Genomic DNA, 20,419 nt, shown 5'->3' with positions numbered 1-20,419 from the left:
CACACGTGCATCCCAAATTTTAGAATGTGGATGGGGTGGCTGGCAACAGTTGACTGCGTCACAACCAGCCCACTGCAACTCCTGCTCGATAGCTGCCCAGATATTGTCACGTCCTAGGTGGCGCTGATGACTATATGCTCGATCTCGCTATATGCTCGATCTCGCTTGGGAGTTTGAAGATTTGAATACGCGCCAGGGTTTTTGTGCGCGTTGGCAGAAAAAATGATAATTTGTTGACATTTAGTATATTATAAAAATGAGAATGACGTGCTTATCTTAGCTATATACATACAATAATTAAAAAATATATTAATCAGGAAATTTGAACCTAGTCCGTACCAATTCATTAAAGCTAATCGAAGATGTGTGATTTTCAATGTTTCCACGTAATGACACAGATCTGGGTTTTTTACCTGGCATTTCAAATCAAGAGAATTCCAGTCCTCGGTCCAGGGAAAAATGGACGGAACTACTCCTTTCTTCAGCCGTGGAACTTTTAAAATTGTCTAAGACATATATACAAATCTTTTTTACCCGAATATGACATTATTTTTCATGAACAAAAAATGTGTAAACATACCTTGCCGAAAACTTGTCCATTTCTAATTATAGCATCTCTCTCTGTCCAATCTATTTCCTGAGTTTCAAAATGTTTTTCACACACAGCTCTCCCAACACTCAAATCATCACGATTTAATGCAATTTTCCACTCTGCTAATCTTTTTTTCGTAATCAAAAAAAAATGTACTCTCTCGGGATTCGTTTTATAACCCGATTTGCATCCTTGAACCGCGCAAGATGGCATTTTTTTTTTTCGCAAAAACCACAGAAAGAAAAGCACAATTTGAACGCACATTCAATATGAGGATTTGCCATAGAAATCGAGGAGTGGGGATGAAAATCGCAGGGAGGGGATAAAGCATATAACATCCTGCGCCATCTGGATCGGTGACAATAACGGGGCAGCAAATCCTTATGGGTTTTAGGTGAGTTTCAGTGGGCTGGTCACAACGTTGTCCAGCCCTCCCCTCCACTTTTTATTTTTTTTTAATATCTCAAAACATAAGGAAGAAAGAGAATGAGTACGCAATCTAAAAAGAGTGGGAGCCATAGGACCCACGAAAGGGAAATTTTGAACAATTAGTTAGTTCACTTTTTGTTTTTCGACGAGTGCCTTTCAGAGATCAGATTTAGCTAAAATTATAGAGTTCAGAGTTACAGAGTTTGTAATATTATTGTGTGAATAAATAGTTTACGTGCCCTCTCAAAGCACTCAGTGTTTTATTCATAAAAGATTAAATAAACCCTCATCCCAATTAACATTGACGATTTGTCAATTGTCATTTGGATTGGACTTCGTTGGATTGCCCATCCGGGCTTCAGCTGGGAAACGTTCCTGCCTCCTTTTATTAATTTGAATAAAGGCGCTGTTTCCTAGTGACATCTGGGAGGACATAACGGAAAATTGAGTAGGGAATTCAAAGAGGATAGACCAAAGTAGAGGCTCAGTTCTGGGGGTTTGACTGACGCCAATTTCTCCACGTTACCGACATGATTTCACCCCCGAGGAGACGGGGCGCCACGAGTCCTACTGGGGTATCTGCATATCGGCCAAGCGGGGGGGCTCCGTTTGTACTTATTCAACTGTACAAATGATCAACTGTACACAGAATTTTCAGACCGTGAGAGCACCACTGTGTAGGGATTCAACTGTCAAGAGACAAAGCTAGGCTGTACATGTGGACCCAGCGCCACATGTACAGTCTAGCTTTTTAGAATTTTAGAATTTTCAAACGGTGCTCTCACCGTTTGAAAATTCTGTGTACAGTTGATCATTTGTACAGTTGAATAAGTACAAACAGAGCTCCCCCGCTTGGCCGATATGCAGATACCCCAGTAGGACTCGTGGCGCCCCGTCTCCTCGGGGGTGAAATCAAAGAGGATAGACCAAAGTAGAGGCTCAGTTCTGGGGGTTTGACTGACGCCAATTTCTCCACGTTACCGACATGATTTCACCCCCGAGGAGACGGGGCGCCACGAGTCCTACTGGGGTATCTGCATATCGGCCAAGCGGGGGAGCTCTGTTTGTACTTATTCAACTGTACAAATGATCAACTGTACACAGAATTTTCAAACGGTGAGAGCACCGTTTGAAAATTCTAAAATTCTAAAAAGCTAGACTGTACATGTGGCGCTGGGTCCACATGTACAGCCTAGCTTTGTCTCTTGACAGTTGAATCCCTACACAGTGGTGCTCTCACGGTCTGAAAATTCTGTGTACAGTTGATCATTTGTACAGTTGAATAAGTACAAACGGAGCCCCCCCGCTTGGCCGATATGCAGATACCCCAGTAGGACTCGTGGCGCCCCGTCTCCTCGGGGGTGAAATCATGTCGGTAACGTGGAGAAATTGGCGTCAGTCAAACCCCCAGAACTGAGCCTCTACTTTGGTCTATCCTCTTTGGGTGAAATCATGTCGGTAACGTGGAGAAATTGGCGTCAGTCAAACCCCCAGAACTGAGCCTCTACTTTGGTCTATCCTCTTTGAGGGAATTTCTGATGTAACTAGAAAGATTTGAATGTCAGAAAGGATATCCCCAGCTAGGGATGAGACAGTCATTATAACCAAAAAATCATAATATTTTGACGTTTCACCGGATGGGCGTTTTATAGTTGAAATCTATATTCGTTTATATTTATATACATCATATAATTTAATGAAGGGATCAAAGATATTTATTTATATACAGCACCTTTTAAGCCATTGTGAATAATTTGGTGATAAATTATGATCAAACAGCGATCAATTTTTAATGTTTGATTGTTTAACTGATGGCTCCATTAATTGATCTGATTTCCTGCAGTATAATTGGTATGATATACAATATTTTTATCCAATACTTTTATGGTTATCGTGATGAACATTTAGCACATTTATCGATTTTCATAATGACAGATTCAATTCAAGACTGACAATTAACTTAGTAATGATTTTATTATAATTTTTTGTTAGTTTGTAATTGATGACTTTGAATGATAATATGGAAAAATTTTTAACATCAAATGATTGTTATGGAACGTTATCATAACACTCGAGATGAAGAAATTTTTTAATTTAGCAAATCAACAGTTTTGGTTTAATGAATGCACCCGAACAGAAATTGCTTCTTTCACGGTCTTTAACGAAATTTTTGAGAAGGACATGTAGGAGTTGATAGAATAGAAAATTGAGCAAGTCAGAGCTGGTGAATGCCAGGAATATTTTTGTTGACATTAATGTTATATCCAATGTTTTCCAATGTTATATCCAGCGAAGAATAAAGACGACACAGGTTGGTAAATGTTTGGAGTGGTTTATTAATTGCAAGAAGTATTACGATGGGTCATGTAAGAGCTCCGAAGGGAGACCGACCAAGAATAGTGTTATCTAAAAGACACTCGTTCTTTTGACCAAGTTCAGATCATAGACAAATGAATGAGTATTCGAAGAGGGACACGTAACAGTATTATAAATAAGGGAGGAAACGAGTCACTAGAGTTTGGCCAGCTCCCTAGCTAGGACCCACATAGTAAACTCTCCATAATGTTTTTGTGGTTGTCCTGAGGAGGACCTAAATCCCATATTGTCGCAATGTCTCCGTTACTCCGAAGAACTCGATGAATTAATAGAGAAACTTATAGGAGAATGTGTGTGTTCTCCGTATGATGTGGGGGTCTTTCTCAGCACAAGACATATTCGTATAATTAAATAGAATAATAAATTTATTTTTCATTAGAATTAAAGCTCATCTCTAAGCCAAGATCGCTTTTGTAAATATGTACATGAAATGTTTGATTACTTACCAGAGTAGTGTAATCCTGATGGTTTGAATACTTTAACTAAATAATTAAAAAAAGAGGAACTGCTTGAACATTCGAAACGTTGGGCTGTCACATCCATTATGCTGATCTTTATTGGAAATTTTATAATGAGTAGCAGTACAGAATTTCATCGAGCAAATGGGCCGAAACTCATTAATTAAACAAAGTTAACAATGGTTGAAATAGTAATTGGAGAGTAACGATAACAAAATATTCAACTAACAAATTTAAATCAGGCTTTTTATTTTGGGAAAATTTGCGACAAGTGACTTAAAAATAAATTGTTATACTCTCGAAGCTCAAGGATCGATCTGTTCGCCGAGGTGTAGGTGTTCACATACAGACGTGATTCCAAAATTTTGTATTTTTAACTTTTAAGATCGTTTCACCTCCTTTTGAAGCAGAAATGGAGACTGGGCATGACTGGCAATTCAACATTTATGGGAAAGACTCTAAAAAAATATTAGCAAAGGGCCAAAATCTGTAACAGTCTAATGACAACATTTAATGACAAATGGTGGACTTTGCGCCATCGTTCTCTAGCTAATGATAATTCTTCTGTTGTAGAAAAGGATTGCAATGGAGATACACTTTGGGCATGGACCTATCCGTCAGTATCAAAGGCCCAGAAATCAGTCGTCACACGAAAATGTAATCTACAATCAGAGAACTGCAGTGCACAGTCCTTCGTTTGTGCCAGATACAAAGACAATTGGTTCTACATCTACTGCAGTGAAGTCTTTGATACAGATAAATTGCCCAGGGTAAGTAATTAGTCTCATTCTTTCCCTTAAGCAATCCAAACTATCATTTGAATTTTACGGGATGAAATTTAGTGTAACGTTTATATGAAAATTAATACAACTGGAAGAAAACAGTAACAATTTTTCCTCAAAGAATGATCTGGTAAGAATCATAATAGCTGATTTTGAAAAGACAAAAGCAGAACGAAATAAGAGAAACCCCTACTCCCCACAAATGAAAATTATAATGCTGATCACTGTCATTTTTCTGGTAAATAATTTCTGTTGAAGAAAGAGAATTTTGTAGACTATTAATTATTGAAGCCACTCATCAAACAAAAAATAACTCTAATTTAACAATACAAACACGAATGTAATAGAGTAATTTTTTACAGTTGGCAAAATCGTTCTGGACTTTGGGACCTTTTAAAACTATTTTCCCCGGTTTCATAAAGTGACTCAACTGTAATTGATTCAGAGCCTTGAATAAGGCAAACATAACGAATATGTCGATGTAATTCTATTTCTCTTTTAAACAGGTGAAACAATTTGCTCTGATTGTTTTTACGAAAGACTTCAATCCTACGAAGTACGAAGTGTTGTGTAGAGTTCTGAGTAAAATGTACTGCAAGACTGGTAATCCAACAGAAATACTGCAATTGTATTTGTCAGTATTTACAAAAGGCTCGTGCACAACACAAGAAAATGGAATTTTTATGTCAGACGATTACAATGGCCAACGATTGGTAGTCGACAGTAATATTCGAGGGCTTGTGAAAACATTTGAACTTGAAACGATATTGATTTATACAGCATTATTATTAAAAAAAAGGATAATTGTTTATCATCACAGTTTGGAGCAACTATTCAAATGGATCAAGACATTCCCAGCTTTAATGAAACATAGAAAAGTTACGGAAAATCTTTTTCCTTGGGTGGATTTGGTGCCAGATGAATTGGCTGAATTGAGGGTACGTCATTGAGATCAAACATCATTGAGATTTTAGAGAATTATTATTGGAGTTGTGTACAGTTGCGTTTTTAAATTTTTATTCTTAAATTTTTTAGGAATATGTTTATTACATAGCTGGTTGCAGAGATAGTTCCATCTCCTCAAGACCAGAATTGTACGATTTACTGGTGAACATTCCTGCAAGAGAAATTACCGTTGCTCCACATGCGAAAGAAAGTCTTACAATGACCAAAACACATAAAGAAATTGCTTTATTTATGGTACAATTGGTGGAAAATCAGGGAAATACTGAGGCTCAAATAATTCATGAAATTGCGGAAAAAACTCAGGATCTTTTGAATCAATTGAAAAGTTTAGCTGCCGTCGATAATACTGATGATAGGAAAATCATAAAGCTTGGTACTTTGCGTGAACGCAATTTGCCACCGGCTGTTGAAAACTTTCTCATCAACCTGGCCACGGCAGAGAATATTTTCGCTGTGTAAATATTTGTTATTAAGGAATAAAAAAAATTTAATGAGAATATTGAGTTTTGAATTGAGAGAACTATTTTACTTATCGATGATAATGACTTTTTTACTTTCGGCTTTACGCCGTAGAAGCGAAAGAGGCCGTAATTCGGGATCACTTGGTTTTTCGCGAATATGTTCGAAAATAATTAAGATACCGTAATAAATCAGATGTCATTTGATTCGTGAGCTGATTTATGATTTTTCTAAAACTCCGGGGATTTATCTAGAATTGGTTCCTATTTTTTTCACGTTGTTGTCGGCTCCTGGACCTCCTGGACTCCAAAAGGCTCAAATTTGGAATCATCATTTTTCGCGAATTAGAAGTTACCTTTTATATTTGACAGAAAATAACTCAAATGTTGTTTAGAAGGCCTGAATTATCTGGATAACTTTTTAATTATTATTCTGTTGAGTCTATCGTTACGAGAATCATTTTGTACATACGAATTTTCGAAAATATTTTTTAGATTGAAAAAGAATATCGTACTTCTTCATGCTATGGTATGTGAATTCAAGAATAATAATAATTTATTTACTTTGGCGTTACATCTTGTGTTTTACATCGCCTCTTCCTGGTCCTTCCTTACAATATACACACAAAAACAGCCAATCGTAAAATACGAGATTTAAAACGGAAATTACGAGTTACTATCTCGTAAATTGCGAGATCGGACCTCATAACTGACGTTTTTTCGAATGTTAACTACGAGGTCCGATCCTTGTAAAATCCTTGATTGAAGAAATTGTGAATGCAATCGAAAAAAATATGAAATCTTTACGTTTTAGATGATCCTGAATCATCTGGGCCCAACTTTCTTACATATTTTTTCAAAAAAATTTGAAGGTAATGGATTTGTGCAAATTGGTAAGAAAAATACTGCGGACGACGCTTATTAAAAAATCAATCAAAAATCTGCAAGTGCCACACTGCTTTGAATCTCTGCAGTTGCAGAACCCTAATGGAAAATTTGAACAATTTAACACTTGCAAATTTTGTTTTGGTTTAATAAACGTCTTTCGCAACATTTTCGCAACTGTCTTGAAAAACTTGTGAAAAAATGTCTCCGACAGTTGGGTCCAGATGATTCAGAATCATCTGAACCGTAACAATTTCATATTGGTAAAAAATTTAGGTTTTTTGATTGCATTTACGATTTTGTCAATTAAGGATTTCTCGTGATTGAGATCTCGTAAATGACGGGGTAAGAGGCGTAAATCACGAGGTTGCATCTTGTATTTTACGTCTCAAAAGGAACGTAATTTACGTTTGTCAAAATCGTAATTCACGTTTTTCGAAATCGTAATTTATATTCCCAAAAGCGTAATGTACGTGTTTAAAAATCGTGTAAATTTCGTTCTAAATCTCGTATATTACGATTAGTGTTTTCTGTGTGTAGATTATAAACTGTGAATAACTTTCAAAGCTTTGCTACTGATATTTGAATTATTCTCAAAACGTAAGCATGTGCGAGCCCTTTGCTATGCTTCAGGGTATTTAAATAGCACGGGATTTACTTATTTGTTTGGTTTCGCATTGCACTCCATACTTTCCCCATTGGTTTTCCTTCTCGTTATCCCCTATTAGCACAGATCTCTCTTTCTCGAGTCCTCCTACGTATTTCCATTAGCTTGATTCAGCCGGGCGGCTGGTTTCCCATCAGTTCTTCTCGTACCTCCCTCCTTTCTTCTTTCTGCTGCAAGATCCTATCTCCACTAGCACATTCACCATGCCCCCTTTGGTACTCTTTCAACACCTCCCTGAGAGAAAAATATAATTTTGCCAATCATATTTCTTTTGAACAATTTGTTTGGAATTGTTTGCAATTGTCTGGAAATTTTCATTGGTGAATCAAATTGAAATTCTTGTCAAAACCCTATTCAATTGGTAAAATTATATTTTTCTCTCAGTGTTCTATCAGCGTTTCTGGTCCCCTTTGTCCCTGAGGTCCGTCCAGTCCGAGGGGCTACGAACTTTTGAAGTCATGATGCCACTCGATGATGAAATCAATCAGAAGTCGATTTGAAATCAACCGAAGTCGATCGACGAATTTGATTTTGAAGTTATTCCTGAAATCAATTGAAACCACTCAAATCACTTGAAGTCACTAAAATTACTTTCAGTTAGTGGAATCAAGTATCGATTGTATCCCAAACTCTCAACAGAAAAAAAGAAATTCCTTCTCTACCAATATTTTCCGGGGAATTGACTCATTTGCTTAAATGTCTCACAATCGACGATCCTTAGACATTACGTCAAATTTTAATATATATATGATATATGCCCCCATAAAAAATCTATATATTTTATGTTTAGAGTTATGTTACAAATTTAGCAATGAAGAGTTCAATTACGATAATTAGCATTATTCTCTCGAATTATGTTTGTCATGATTCCCATGACTTCATTTCAATTGGAATCAACTGAAGTCATATGAAGTCATGAAGTCATTGGTTTTGCAGTTTTAAGTCGCTGAAATCACGTCCCCCTTCCAATCACTGAAATCATGACTGGATTCATTTGAAGTCGACATCAAAATGAAGTCATGGTGTCACTCAATTTCGGACTAAGTGGACCCTCCCTCCAGCCAGTGTCTCCGCCATTCACGACTTTTCTCCATCATCGCCTCCTGTATTTTTCAGCAGTTTACTACGTGCTCCATCCACTCTGTTTCTCTTCTGCAGGTTCTGCAGCGTTGATCCTCAAGTCCCTTCCTCCCCTCTCCTCGTCAAGTTTTCACATCTCCATGTTGCTCATCCTGTTGTCTGCCAGTTCAGCCTTCTATTCCTCCAGTAGCTTTGTAGATTCGTGTCATTCTTGACCTTCCGTAGTAGTTGCAGTGAATCAAAAAATTGTTGATAGCATTTATTATTCTCCAATGGAATACCAAATTAAGTTAATCTTAATGGAACATCTCTGCGGTCATTATTGAATCTCTCAAGGGAAATAACGTAAATAACAATCGGTCACTGAGTCTGATGGAAACCTAATTTGGTAGTAAAAGGGAATGCCGCGCACATTATCTAACTCAAGAAGAAGGCGAGACAGTAAATTATCAGCCTGAGTAAGCCATCGATTTTCTTATAACCTCTTAACAATCGACGTACCTAGAAGTCGATTGAAATTCGATTCTAAAAATTTCTCTAACTTGAATCGAATTCCAATCGACTTTGAGTCCACTTTATTCTAGTTAAATCGTAGAAATCTCATTGTAATGGCACCACTATTGACTAAACTATGAGTCGATTAAACTTTAATTCCAATACATCACTAGCCTGCAATTGATTCTCCATCGACTCCCCGGACAATCGATTTAAATTTGATTCGAGGTTTTACTCTCATAACCGGTTCAGAATCGTTTGGTTTCGTAGTGAAGAGCTGTCTTTTGTTACTAAATCATATTTGTTAAGTATCTTAAGAATTACTCAGCTTTTAATTTATCAGAACTCAGGCTGAACAAACAGAATGTTTTTTTAACCATCAACTCAATCTATTTTCTAGATGATTGGAAGGAGTGCACGTCTGGTACCATGGAGCCAAGTTCCCCAGGGATTTAGTTGTATGGGTCAATAGGGTCAGAGTAAGGCACTATTATCTGAGCAAAGTTCTAAAGAAATTAAGGGTTTTTGCTTCGCAGGAATGCAGGTGCAGCCCCGAAGTCCAAAATGTCAATCGCTTTTTATGGAATTGTCCTGAGTGCTACGGGAAAGAACAAGAAAAAAAAACGATGCTTCAGTTAAACAAAGGTTTCCAAGACCATTTACCGTAGTTGGATTCCAAACACAATTACAAATCATTGATTTCTATCATCATTTGTAAAAATCATTGTTCCACATTTTTCACATGTAAGACGAGAAATTTATATACCGTCACATCTTGCGACGTCACAGGAAATCGTTGGATATAATTTTGGATGAGATAGGAAGGGAACTAGGATTATTATCGATATAATTTACAGTTCATTAAAACCTCAATAATCCGCATGTAATAATTGCGCGAAGAACTCGGCAAAAAACATTAATTTTTTTACGACTCCACAGATTCCATTGACTGTTGCTAAATTTCGGCGAAAATTTTTGTGTCACAAATCTGCATAAAATCGTAATAAAATTCACTTAATGATTTATACAGAATATTCTTTATTGAACATTTGTATTGCTAAAAACATGTACACGAGCTACAGAATTGTATAATGCGATTGGCCAAAAACTAGTAGAATTTATTGATAATTTCTACAGTGATCGAATTCAACTTCATAGCGAGTGTACTATCTCTTTACATGCAAATTGGTTCCGCCAGTAGTGTGATTTATACAAATTCTATATATTTAATTTTAATGGTACCACTTTGTAATCACGATGTCATTTGTATCTAGAAATAATTTTTAATGAATTGCTATCGACCTTATATACTCAACCATTCGTTAATGTTTGACTATTAATATGCCCTGAGGTTTCGTGATAGTTTCCTATTGAATTATTATATTATACATAACTTTCCAATTCTTTCTTGCCAATACTAACAGTTGTCAGAATTGGCAAACTGAAATGCTTCATGGCATCGTGAGTTACCTTGTTGCCACAACTTTTATTACTGCTTTCTCTTCTCCAATCAGATGAATTATTGCTACTCGTGGTAGCAGTGGTTTTGGTTCTCGTTGATGTTGTACTCTCCTTATTCCTATTTCTTCTCAGTTTCCAAAGTCTCAGAAATCCTTCACGAAACTTCGTGGACATGAGATTGTACAAAATTGGGTTGATGGCTGAATTCAAGTATAACATCACTCTGCAGAAGTACAACAAACTGTAGAACTGTTCAATACCGATCGAGACTATTGATGAGGGTGGAGCAATTAAAATCCAGAGGGTAAATGCCCGAAAGGGGAGTAGACATGTGAAGAAACACAGCACAACAGTACCAAGCATCACTACCACCTGTTTTCTGTATTTTAACAAATTATTTGCTGGTCCACGACTGATTGCTGGATTTGCCATCAAGTGTTGGGCTATTATTGTGTATAATATCATTAACATTAATACTGGAACTACGAAGAATATCATTGTTGTTGTTATGAAGAAGGTCTTTGCCCAAGTGGACGTTCCTGAAGTATTACAACTTGGAAATCGTTCGTTGTTTTCTTTGCTCTCTTGCACATAACTCGTGATGGGTAGAATTGGGCTGGAAATTTAAATTAAATTCATTAATTTGCTTCTCCGGAAATATGTCTTTCATCAGGGGAGAAGAACACACAATACACGGAGAGAAAAATTCCCTAAAAATTACGTACCTTCTTTCGTAAATTCGAAGCGGAGTACGATTGTAAAAAATTTTACGAAAATATCATGAAATTTTTTCTGAACCTCCCGTAATTTTGAGCTGAATTGTCTGTGAAAAATTACGATACTGTCACGTAAAATTCCCTAGTTGAGGCGGTGAGTGAAATGCGAGTTCCGTAATTTTTGCTGAATGTTTCTCTTCGTGTAGAAGGATGGGCGAGAAAATCAGATAAATGGCAAATTTCGTCACGTTATCATCGAATGATAGTCAAATTTTTCATTGTAAATCAATTAAGTGTCAGATCGATCTAGTAATTAATGAATGGAGAAGGCGGTTTGGGCAGAAATAACCGAGAGGTCATTCATGTGTGAAATGACTGCGTCACTCAGAACAGGAATCGTTGGAAATCGAATGAAATCGCTGAAACCAGAATATTTTATTGATTTCGGACAATTTTCATTGTAATTACTTGCAATTGCAACAAACTAAGGACCCTATTCAAATATTATATGAAAAAGGAATTATTTTGTCGACTTATTTATGGTATGTTATGTTATGAAATTGCAATTGTAAGATCGCGGTTAATTAATTCCCCGTTTTCAAATAAATAAATGCAATAATAAATTTGGAATTCCTCAAAATCATGTGAAATCGTTGCAAAACTTCTATGAAATCGCACGAAATCGATAATTGTATGAAGTACGCGAAATCCCTTTGAAAATTTTCAAATGAATGGCCCCTCGGAAATAATTCTAGTGCTGTTGGTGTTCCTCCAATGGATTGAATGTATCTTCTCCTTCTTGGTGCTTCTCACAATTTCCTATAAATTGGAAGGAAACGCTCTTTACACATGTAAATTATTATTATCGAAATATTTATTGCGCAGACATTGCAAAATATACGAAGTCTATCCTAGATATTAGGTGACTACTCAACTAACTATAATTCACAACACGACAATACTGACGTTTTACGCAGTAATATCTAAGCTGATGTTGGCAGTGACATGCAATCGTTGATGAGACTTATTCAATATTCAACATTCTTCAATTTATCTAAACAATGCAATCGCAGTAAATAGAACTACATCAAATGAAAAATTATTGAAATATAAAAAAAAATTGTTGGGTGGGGGAAAAAGTTCTTTCGTATTTCAGTGAAGTAAAAACATTCCGAGATATTTCACGTGGGATTATAATCGCACGTCAGCAGAAATTGCCAAGCATTAACCACTGGACGAAGCTTGGTTGAGCCTGAACTGTCAAGTTTGACAGTTCCTACGATACGTCTGGCTTCAAGCGATGGTGATGCCAATCTAGGGCCAACGTTATTTCTATAGGTCATCCCGAAGCCTGGTAGTGAGCCTTGTTCATAGCCTGGTTCAAGCTTGTTTCCAGGGGAGCACGTCTAAATATCCGGTCGAAAATTTCCAGTCCAAAATATCCAGTTAAAAATATCCAATTCGAAAATATCCGATAGTAAAAAACCCAATAGCAAATATATCCGCGAACATTGAAATCCGGCTTTAAACATGCATGCATGCATGTTTTTGGGATGATTTTGGATCATTTTAAAGCCGCAATGTTTTTGAGGTAATCAAAAACATGCATGCATGCATGTTGATGCATGTATAGTGTAGTTCTGTAAATTGTTGTAATGAAAAAACTAAATTAAACTAAATTATTTTTGTGTACAATAAAGATCATATTCTTGTTGAGTGAATATTTGCTTTCTTGATTTATTTTTTTTTGGTCTTTTGTTTCGTGAGAATTTTTGTATTGGATTTGATAGCATTTGGATATTTGTGTTTTGGATATTATTGTTTTGGACATTTTTCATTGGAGATTTTTGTTTGGGTATTTTCGACTGGATATTTAGACGTGGAACCGTTTCCAGCCTTGGAGCCTCCTATTAGGTCTAGCTTCAGCCAATGGCCATACCAATGGAGTCATAACATCATGGAAAATTGACTGGACTCCCTTATTTTTTATTATGATTTAAAACATCAAGAATTTTCTTATGTTAATCGAGGTATGACTTCGTATTTTACGCGCCAAAAAAACGTAATTGACGAGGTCGGATTTAGTAATTTACGTTTTTTGAGACATATTTTACATTTTCAAAATCGTAATTTACATGTTTAAAAATCCCGCATTAAATTACCTTTTAAATCTCCTATATTACAACTACTTTTTTCTATGTGTGATGACCTCCGTCCAACATCATTAACAGAATTCACCACGAAAATACAAAAACACTTTTTCCCCAACCCAAATTTTTATTGCCATATCACTGGAATTATGAACATTATCCCCATACGGCATCAGGCGAGAGGGCAAGGGATAATGAAAAAAAGTTCTAGCTCAATTTGGAAAATATCTGCCCATTTCGATGAAAGTGTCTCTACGGGACGAAGAAACTCTCAACAATAACGTGTACAGATATGAGGGAAAAAGTTGATGAAATAAGCAACTTTGGAATTACACCACAACTAAGCGCACTTTTCATAAAACAATGGAGGAATTGTCACAAGAAATTTTCACGCTGATCGTTAATAACAGTTCTCCTTGACAGTCTTGTTGCTAAAGTGCTCCTCGTTGTACTTCCCTCACTTGTCCATCTCATTTTTAATCCACAGAGTTTGAAGAAACCCTGTCTGAATCTACTGCTCATAAGATTATACAATATCGGGTTGATAACGCTATTCAAATAAAACATAACTCGACTGAAGTACAAAATATTAAAGTATGTGTCGAGATCAATGGCATCAACCTCCTCAGCCGGTGCTAGGATAATGTAGAAAGTCAAAATTTTAAATGGCGATAAACAAATGAAGAAACTGAAGACAACTGTCAACAGCATCAACACAACTTGTCTCCTGGCTCTTGTGTGATAAGACTCTGCTGTTGATGTTGATGAGTCGTTGATCAGGTGCTTCACCACGATGGAATATAGTATCAGGAGAATTATAAGAGGTACAAAAAAAAAACAAGTTGTCAGAAGAAGTATAAATAATGTGATGGACGTGGTGGTTGCTTGCATTAGACAGACTGGAATGCTTGACACTTCGTTCACCTCCTCGCGGATGACTGTTCCATTTGGACCCATTTTTGCATACTTGGATACCCAGATCATTGGACTGCAATCAACCAGAATTGGGGGGTTTTTAATTACTGGTCTATATTTATTATCGATTATTTTCCAGAGTGAAATTTTTCATTGGATGCAGTTCAATAATTTGAGTAAGATTATTATGCTTCTTTACCCTTTTTTAGGTGGGTACATCAAACGTTGACATCAACATGCAGAACACAAGAAAAACTAGTGGTCAAATAGAAAAAATTTAAAACGTGGGTTACGAGATTTTTAGACTTGTTAATTGCGATTTCAAAAAACAACTTAAATTGCGAATTCAAACAAGTAAATTACGAGTTTCTATCTCGTAAATTACCATTTTGAAAAGGTAAATTACGAGATCCGACCTAGTAAATTACATTTTTTTTGGGGCGTAAAGTGCGAGGTCCAATCTCGTCGTTAACGCTTTTACCGTCGTCATTTACCAGATCTCAATCACGTAAAATTCTTGATTGATGAAATCGTAAATGCAATCGAAAAAAACACGTTTTTTGTCAATATGAAATTGTTATGTTTCAGGTGATTCTGCATCGTCTGGGCACAACTTTCAGAGACATTTTATCAAAAAATTTTCAAAGTATTTTCAAAGATATTGAGAAAAACACTTATTAAACCAATGAAAAAACTGCAAATGTCCAATTGCTCAAATTTTCCATTAAAATTCTGCAACTGCAAAGATGAAGAGGAATTCGACACTTGCACATTTTTTGTTGGTTTAAAATAAGCTCTTTTCGCAATATTTTTGAGATTGGCTGGAAAAATTTTTGAAAAAATGTCTCTGAAAGTTGATTCAGAATCATCTGAGCCCAACTTTCTGATTTTATATTGACAAAAAAAAATTTTTTTTCTATTGCATTTACGATTTTACGTGATTGAAAATGGCAGGGAAAGAATTGCAAATGATGAGGTTGAGCCTCGTATTTTACGTTCCAAAAAATGTAAATTACGTTCTCAAAATTGCAATTTCGATTTTTTAAATTGTAATTTACGAGAAGAACTTGTAATTTACGGTTTTGAATTCGTTATTTACATTTTAAACATCGTAAATGAAGTTTTATAAATTCTAATTTACGTTTTTTGAAACGTAATGAACATTTTCAAACTCTTGATTTTTCAACACGTAAATTACGTTTTAAATCTCTATTTTACTATTAGTTTTTTCTGTGCATAGAAATATACTCTATAATTCTATATTCTGGTGAATTATTCACAAATTTTCCGTGCATCAAAATAATGAGATCCGTATAACTTTTATCTTCTGCTTGTTGACTCAATTATTCCATGCATATAAAAATAACGGATAATAGCGACAACGAGACTATTAAACTGCAACCAACTAAATATTTCCAAAAATAAAATCTTCTAAAGTCAATACTAAAACAAAGCATCATAAATATGAGTGTACCACAGGATATTTTTATTAACATTAAAGCAAAGGAAGATGCATGCTGTTGATGCTTGATGAAAAAATCAATCAGCACTCTGTGATAAAAAATCTCAAATGTTAACAAAGAGGATCGAGTTTATTTTCAATTTATGGCTTCGTGTCTGGATGGCATATGGAAAAAGTATATGCAAAAACATCCTCATCAGCAGCTTTCGCCTCAGGGATAGAGTCAAAGTAGACTCTATTTTTAAAAGAAAAGTACTGCGGTGTTATCTTCATCCCCCTACCGATGCTTTACCTAATGGATTTCAATCTCAAATGAGTTTCCCACTATTAGAATTGTGACTGAATTTGAATATTGTTAACAGCAAGAAAAATGTTATCAATGAATACATTGAACGCTCTTCCGAAGTTTATTCACCCAACATCACTCATCGATTCAACTGGCAACAATAATGAGGTTTATAAAAAAATAATTGTTCTATAAACAATTTGTAACAGATTATGAATTTAATATTAGGAGAAATGGTATATTGTAAATAACGAAACTGTGAAATAATTAGGTTGCACTACTTGATTCATTAATCGCTCGGAAGACGCATCCGCTCGTTACCAATTCCGTAGAGGAGGTGACATAGGTGGGAAAGAGGTACAACACTCTGGACCTCAAGTAACGTCGTCATAATGGGCCTTGTTCATTTGACTCTGTTTAGGCTCAAAAAGAACTCATAAATATCATAGCTGATGCTTCTCAGAATTCTTATAGAAGGAAAAATATAAGATTAATTTTTTTCCTCGTAATATTTGTTTCATCTCCAACAACTTTATTTTTATTTATCCTCTAATTGTGTTTAATTATGATTTATTATCCCCCAGAAAAGGGAAGATATTTTAAATTGCCATGTATTTTGGAGAGCGAAAGAAGAAAGAGGTTAAGCTTAAGTTTGCTGATCACTTGGTATCCAATGAATCCTCTTGATCATGCTATTACCTTTAATATATAATATATAATATGCAATGTATATATATTGGAAATGGGTTATTTGTAGTAATGTTACGTGTCCCCCTTCGAATGCTCATTCATTTGTCTATGATCTGAACTTAGTCAAAAGAACGACTGTCTTTTGGATAACATTATTCTTGGTGGGTCTCTCTTCGGAGCTCTTACATGACACCTCGTAATACTTCTTGTAATTAATAAACCGCCCCAAACATTTACCAACCTGTGTCGTCTTTATTCGTCGCTGGATATAACAATAATAATATCCTGGACCTAATTGAAACTGTTTCTCTACTTTATTATGTAACTCAAATAATTGTGCTTGGAAGAGACATTCGCTCTGTACCGATTTCTTAGAGGAACTAACTAGATTTACGAAGGGAAACAACACCCTGGACCTATTTAGTCACATGCTCTCGAAGAGTCCTATTCATTCCACTTTGTCTACATAGTACTTCAAATCTAACCTAAACACCATACCTCACACTTCTCAGAATTTCAGTCCATAAAAATGTTGTTTCAATTTAAGGTATAAAGACTCAGAAGAGAATGAAATTGATTTTTGCTTTTTGATTATTTATTTCATAAAAAATCCAACAATATAATGTATAATATATAATATCTAATTTATGATATATTATACATTATATATGATATAGCTTAGCTATGTGCCCAAAAAAACTGACAAAAAACGTTACGTTTTTTATCGAAAGGAAGGGAAAGGGATTATCCCAAAAATTGTCTATTGAAGACATTATTTTTTAAAGGCATAATTCACATTTGTCATGGCAACTCGGCAATTTTGCTCCCAGCACCGCGGTATTACTATTTCAGTCTTCGCTGTTCAGTTTTTATATGAATCATTACCAAACCTGTCCATAGCTCAACAACTTTTAATGAACGAGACCCACCGCGAGCTGTGATTGTAAAAATCATGATTGAAAATTTCGAAATTAGATGAGTTCTCAATTCAACTGAGCTGCTTTAGACCGCTGTGAACAATGAGGAATCAGCAGTGTCGATGATTCTTTTTTTTAGAATAGAATTGTCAAAATGCAACAAAATTACTGCGAGGCATCAAAAATTTTCTGGAAACATCAGTCTCATTTCTGGTTTATTCTTATCTGCGTGTACGGTTTATAAAAGAAGAAATGGTGTGAAATTTACATGTAACAAATTATCGATTACGAGGCATAAAAGGTCTGTAGTGATAGGATTATGATTACACCTGAGAAACGGCAGAAAGTAGTGGATCGAAACGGAACTTATTTGGTTTATTAAACTGTCTTGAAAATTGAACAAAACTTATTTACTTCTACATGAAAATGTGAAAAAAAAAACAATAAAAACCAATGAAAAACTACCACTTTTATACAAATTAAAATTAATAATCATGAAATCATTAAAGCCATTCAATAATTCCCTTTAGAAGTCGTGAACAAAAGTAACACTTAGTGGGAAAAGACACACAGCAGACGTATTATTTCAGCGTTTTTTCATTCTCTCTCTTCGGCCAATGTTTCCCACAATGGAATTCGAGGCGGGATCTGAATGTTTCCGTATCATCTTAACTGGAATTGAAGACGTTAAAAGTGAAAAGCTTTCTTCCGCGGCTGTCTGTCCACTTTAGATGCCTTTTTCCGCAAATAATATAAAATGAGAGAAAAGGAAAATGAGAAAACGTCGGGCAAACGTAGGCGAGTATGGGTTCCGATGGGAAATGGTAACGTACAGTTGTGACTTCTGAATTTCGTCGATAAAGGTGAGCAGTCAGGGTGCAGGAAATTGAGATGATGTTCTTGCTATTATTATTTAACGTGGCCTGGAAGTTAGTGATTGGGTGGGTATTAATAAATGATGACTCTATTTAAGCCTTGAGGCAACGTCGATATATTTAAGAAATTCCTATTTAGACTATTTGATAATGTTGAGTTTGCAGTAATTTAATAATGGACTGTCCACGGTGACAAAAGTCGGTGAAAAATTACTGTGACAAGCACTAGAATCGAGGTGCAATAGAATTTCTGTTACTCACACATGAAAATTCCTATCAATACCGTCAATTTTGTAATTGTTGGTTTTCAGGGATTTCCCCGGGAACAACATTCACTCTTTCCAAGTTTTATTTTTTTATTTAAATGATGATGGTTTATAGCCACATTATTTGGAATTTCCCTTGGTTGTAAAATCAAGGGAAACGTCTACAGTTCTTCCTGAGTCTTTTTTAATAACATTTGGATATTTCCAAATACATCTGTTGACCAGAAAGGGTCATAAAAAGGAAATATTCCAGGGGGTGGAAATTATATCACCCTCTTCAGGGCAACTGAGTCTAACTTGTAATGCCTCATCAGTCTCTTGTAGATATTCGTCGTGTGAAGTGCCTTCTGTCTGTGCAGGTCTTAGAGTCATTGAAATTAAAATCATTTCTAAAACTTCATAAATGTGTTTGCTTATTTAATACAATAATTCAACAGTAATAAATTTAGTAATTAATGATGCGTCACTTCGCAACATTCACTGAACAGCACTATAAAATTTGAAGGTCTATCATTTCAGTAACGAAAAAATTATTAATAGATTTATCCATAAATGCCAAATCTGTATTTAAAATAGATTATAAAATAACTCATTGTAACCCGCTATACCACCAATTCCATATATTCTATATATATCTGGGCATTTGTTATAACATAATAAACCCATCGGTTTCAAAATGTTTAATGAAAAAAAAAATATTGGTCATATCTTGATTGTTTTTTCAACAATCAAACAATTCAGTTATGCCGTTAGAATTGATAATTACCCAACTGCTATGAGCATACTCCATTTAGAGAAATGTTGTAATTGAACTGGTAATACCGACTGCACTGAAGAGGCCATTCAATTTCTGTTATTATAATCCCAGATGATGGTGCAACTTCTACGTATTGATATTAGCCATACAGCTCCACGCGCATTTCCACCGGCCGCAATTTTATCGTTCACATTCCAGCTGGATCTCCTCCATGACAGAACTAAGATCAAAATCTAATGAGGAGACAAGCTCATCTTTATTTTGCCTTTTCAGTAATTCTACAGAAGAAGAAATCATTTCCTGGCGGGTTTCCCTTCAATAACAGTTTCCTTCTTCAGAATGTCTACGGATTAAACCGAAATGAAAGTAATCCAAATCATCCTTAAGGATAATGAACCACGCGACTGAGAGGAAAAAGTACCTTCTTCGCAATCCTTTTGGATTCACAGAAAGATAAAGACTGCTTCGCTTACGAAATCTTGACCGTCATTCTCCAGTAGATATTATCTGATAGTTTGTTGTTAAGATGCTCACATTTGCGGATTACTTTTGTTGTAATATATAGTAAACTAAGAAGAATGGACTGGGGGTAGTGGAAGGGGAAGTTGTGTGGTGTATAGATACTTCGTAGCTTTCGGCGATCTTTCGCGTATGAAACGTGTACTTGGCCGATACGCTACCGCGTATCTCGATATGATATAATTCGCAAATTTCATTCTCAATCGAAATTGAAAAA

The 20,419-nt window shown here is 35.5% G+C and overlaps 2 protein-coding genes across 5 annotated transcripts in view; one reads left to right on the top strand and one right to left on the bottom strand.

Moving 5' to 3' along the window:
• Window positions 1-2,604: 2,604 nt before the first annotated feature.
• LOC135164583 (putative DENN domain-containing protein 10 B) lies at window positions 2,605-6,100 on the top strand. The gene is made up of 4 exons (XM_064125066.1): window positions 2,605-2,872; window positions 4,429-4,625; window positions 5,144-5,575; window positions 5,673-6,100. Exons 1-4 carry the CDS (start codon window positions 2,833-2,835, stop codon window positions 6,060-6,062), a joined length of 1,059 nt encoding a protein of 352 aa, XP_063981136.1. The 5' UTR covers window positions 2,605-2,832; the 3' UTR covers window positions 6,063-6,100.
• Window positions 6,101-10,231: 4,131 nt separating this feature from the next.
• Window positions 10,232-20,419, bottom strand: part of LOC135164581 (growth hormone secretagogue receptor type 1) — a 63,437-nt gene continuing 53,249 nt past the window's right edge. For 2 of the 4 annotated variants that reach the window (XM_064125061.1, XM_064125062.1), the window contains exon 8: window positions 10,233-11,265. In XM_064125061.1, coding sequence (XP_063981131.1) covers window positions 10,572-11,265 — 694 coding nt within the window. In that variant the 3' untranslated portion in view covers window positions 10,233-10,571. Of the gene's footprint in view, window positions 11,266-12,986; window positions 14,504-20,419 lie in introns of those variants that run through there. The other 2 variants (XM_064125064.1, XM_064125065.1) reach the window with 2 other exon arrangements.

Source organism: Diachasmimorpha longicaudata, chromosome 7 (genome assembly GCF_034640455.1).
Source record: "Diachasmimorpha longicaudata isolate KC_UGA_2023 chromosome 7, iyDiaLong2, whole genome shotgun sequence".
Taxonomy (NCBI): domain Eukaryota; kingdom Metazoa; phylum Arthropoda; class Insecta; order Hymenoptera; family Braconidae; genus Diachasmimorpha; species Diachasmimorpha longicaudata.
The sequence above is the reverse complement of the archived record's forward strand: the minus strand, read 5'-3'. Positions and strand labels throughout refer to the sequence as shown.

Excerpts from the sequence above, each read along its gene's own strand:
- LOC135164583 (XM_064125066.1), top strand. The coding sequence starts at position 2,833 with ATGGCTCCATTAATTGATCTGATTTCCTGCAGTATAATTG. Across the intron at positions 2,873-4,428 it reads GATTTCCTGCAGTATAATTG|AAAAGGATTGCAATGGAGAT; the intron begins GTATGATATACA and ends CTTCTGTTGTAG. Across the intron at positions 4,626-5,143 it reads ATACAGATAAATTGCCCAGG|GTGAAACAATTTGCTCTGAT; the intron begins GTAAGTAATTAG and ends TCTTTTAAACAG.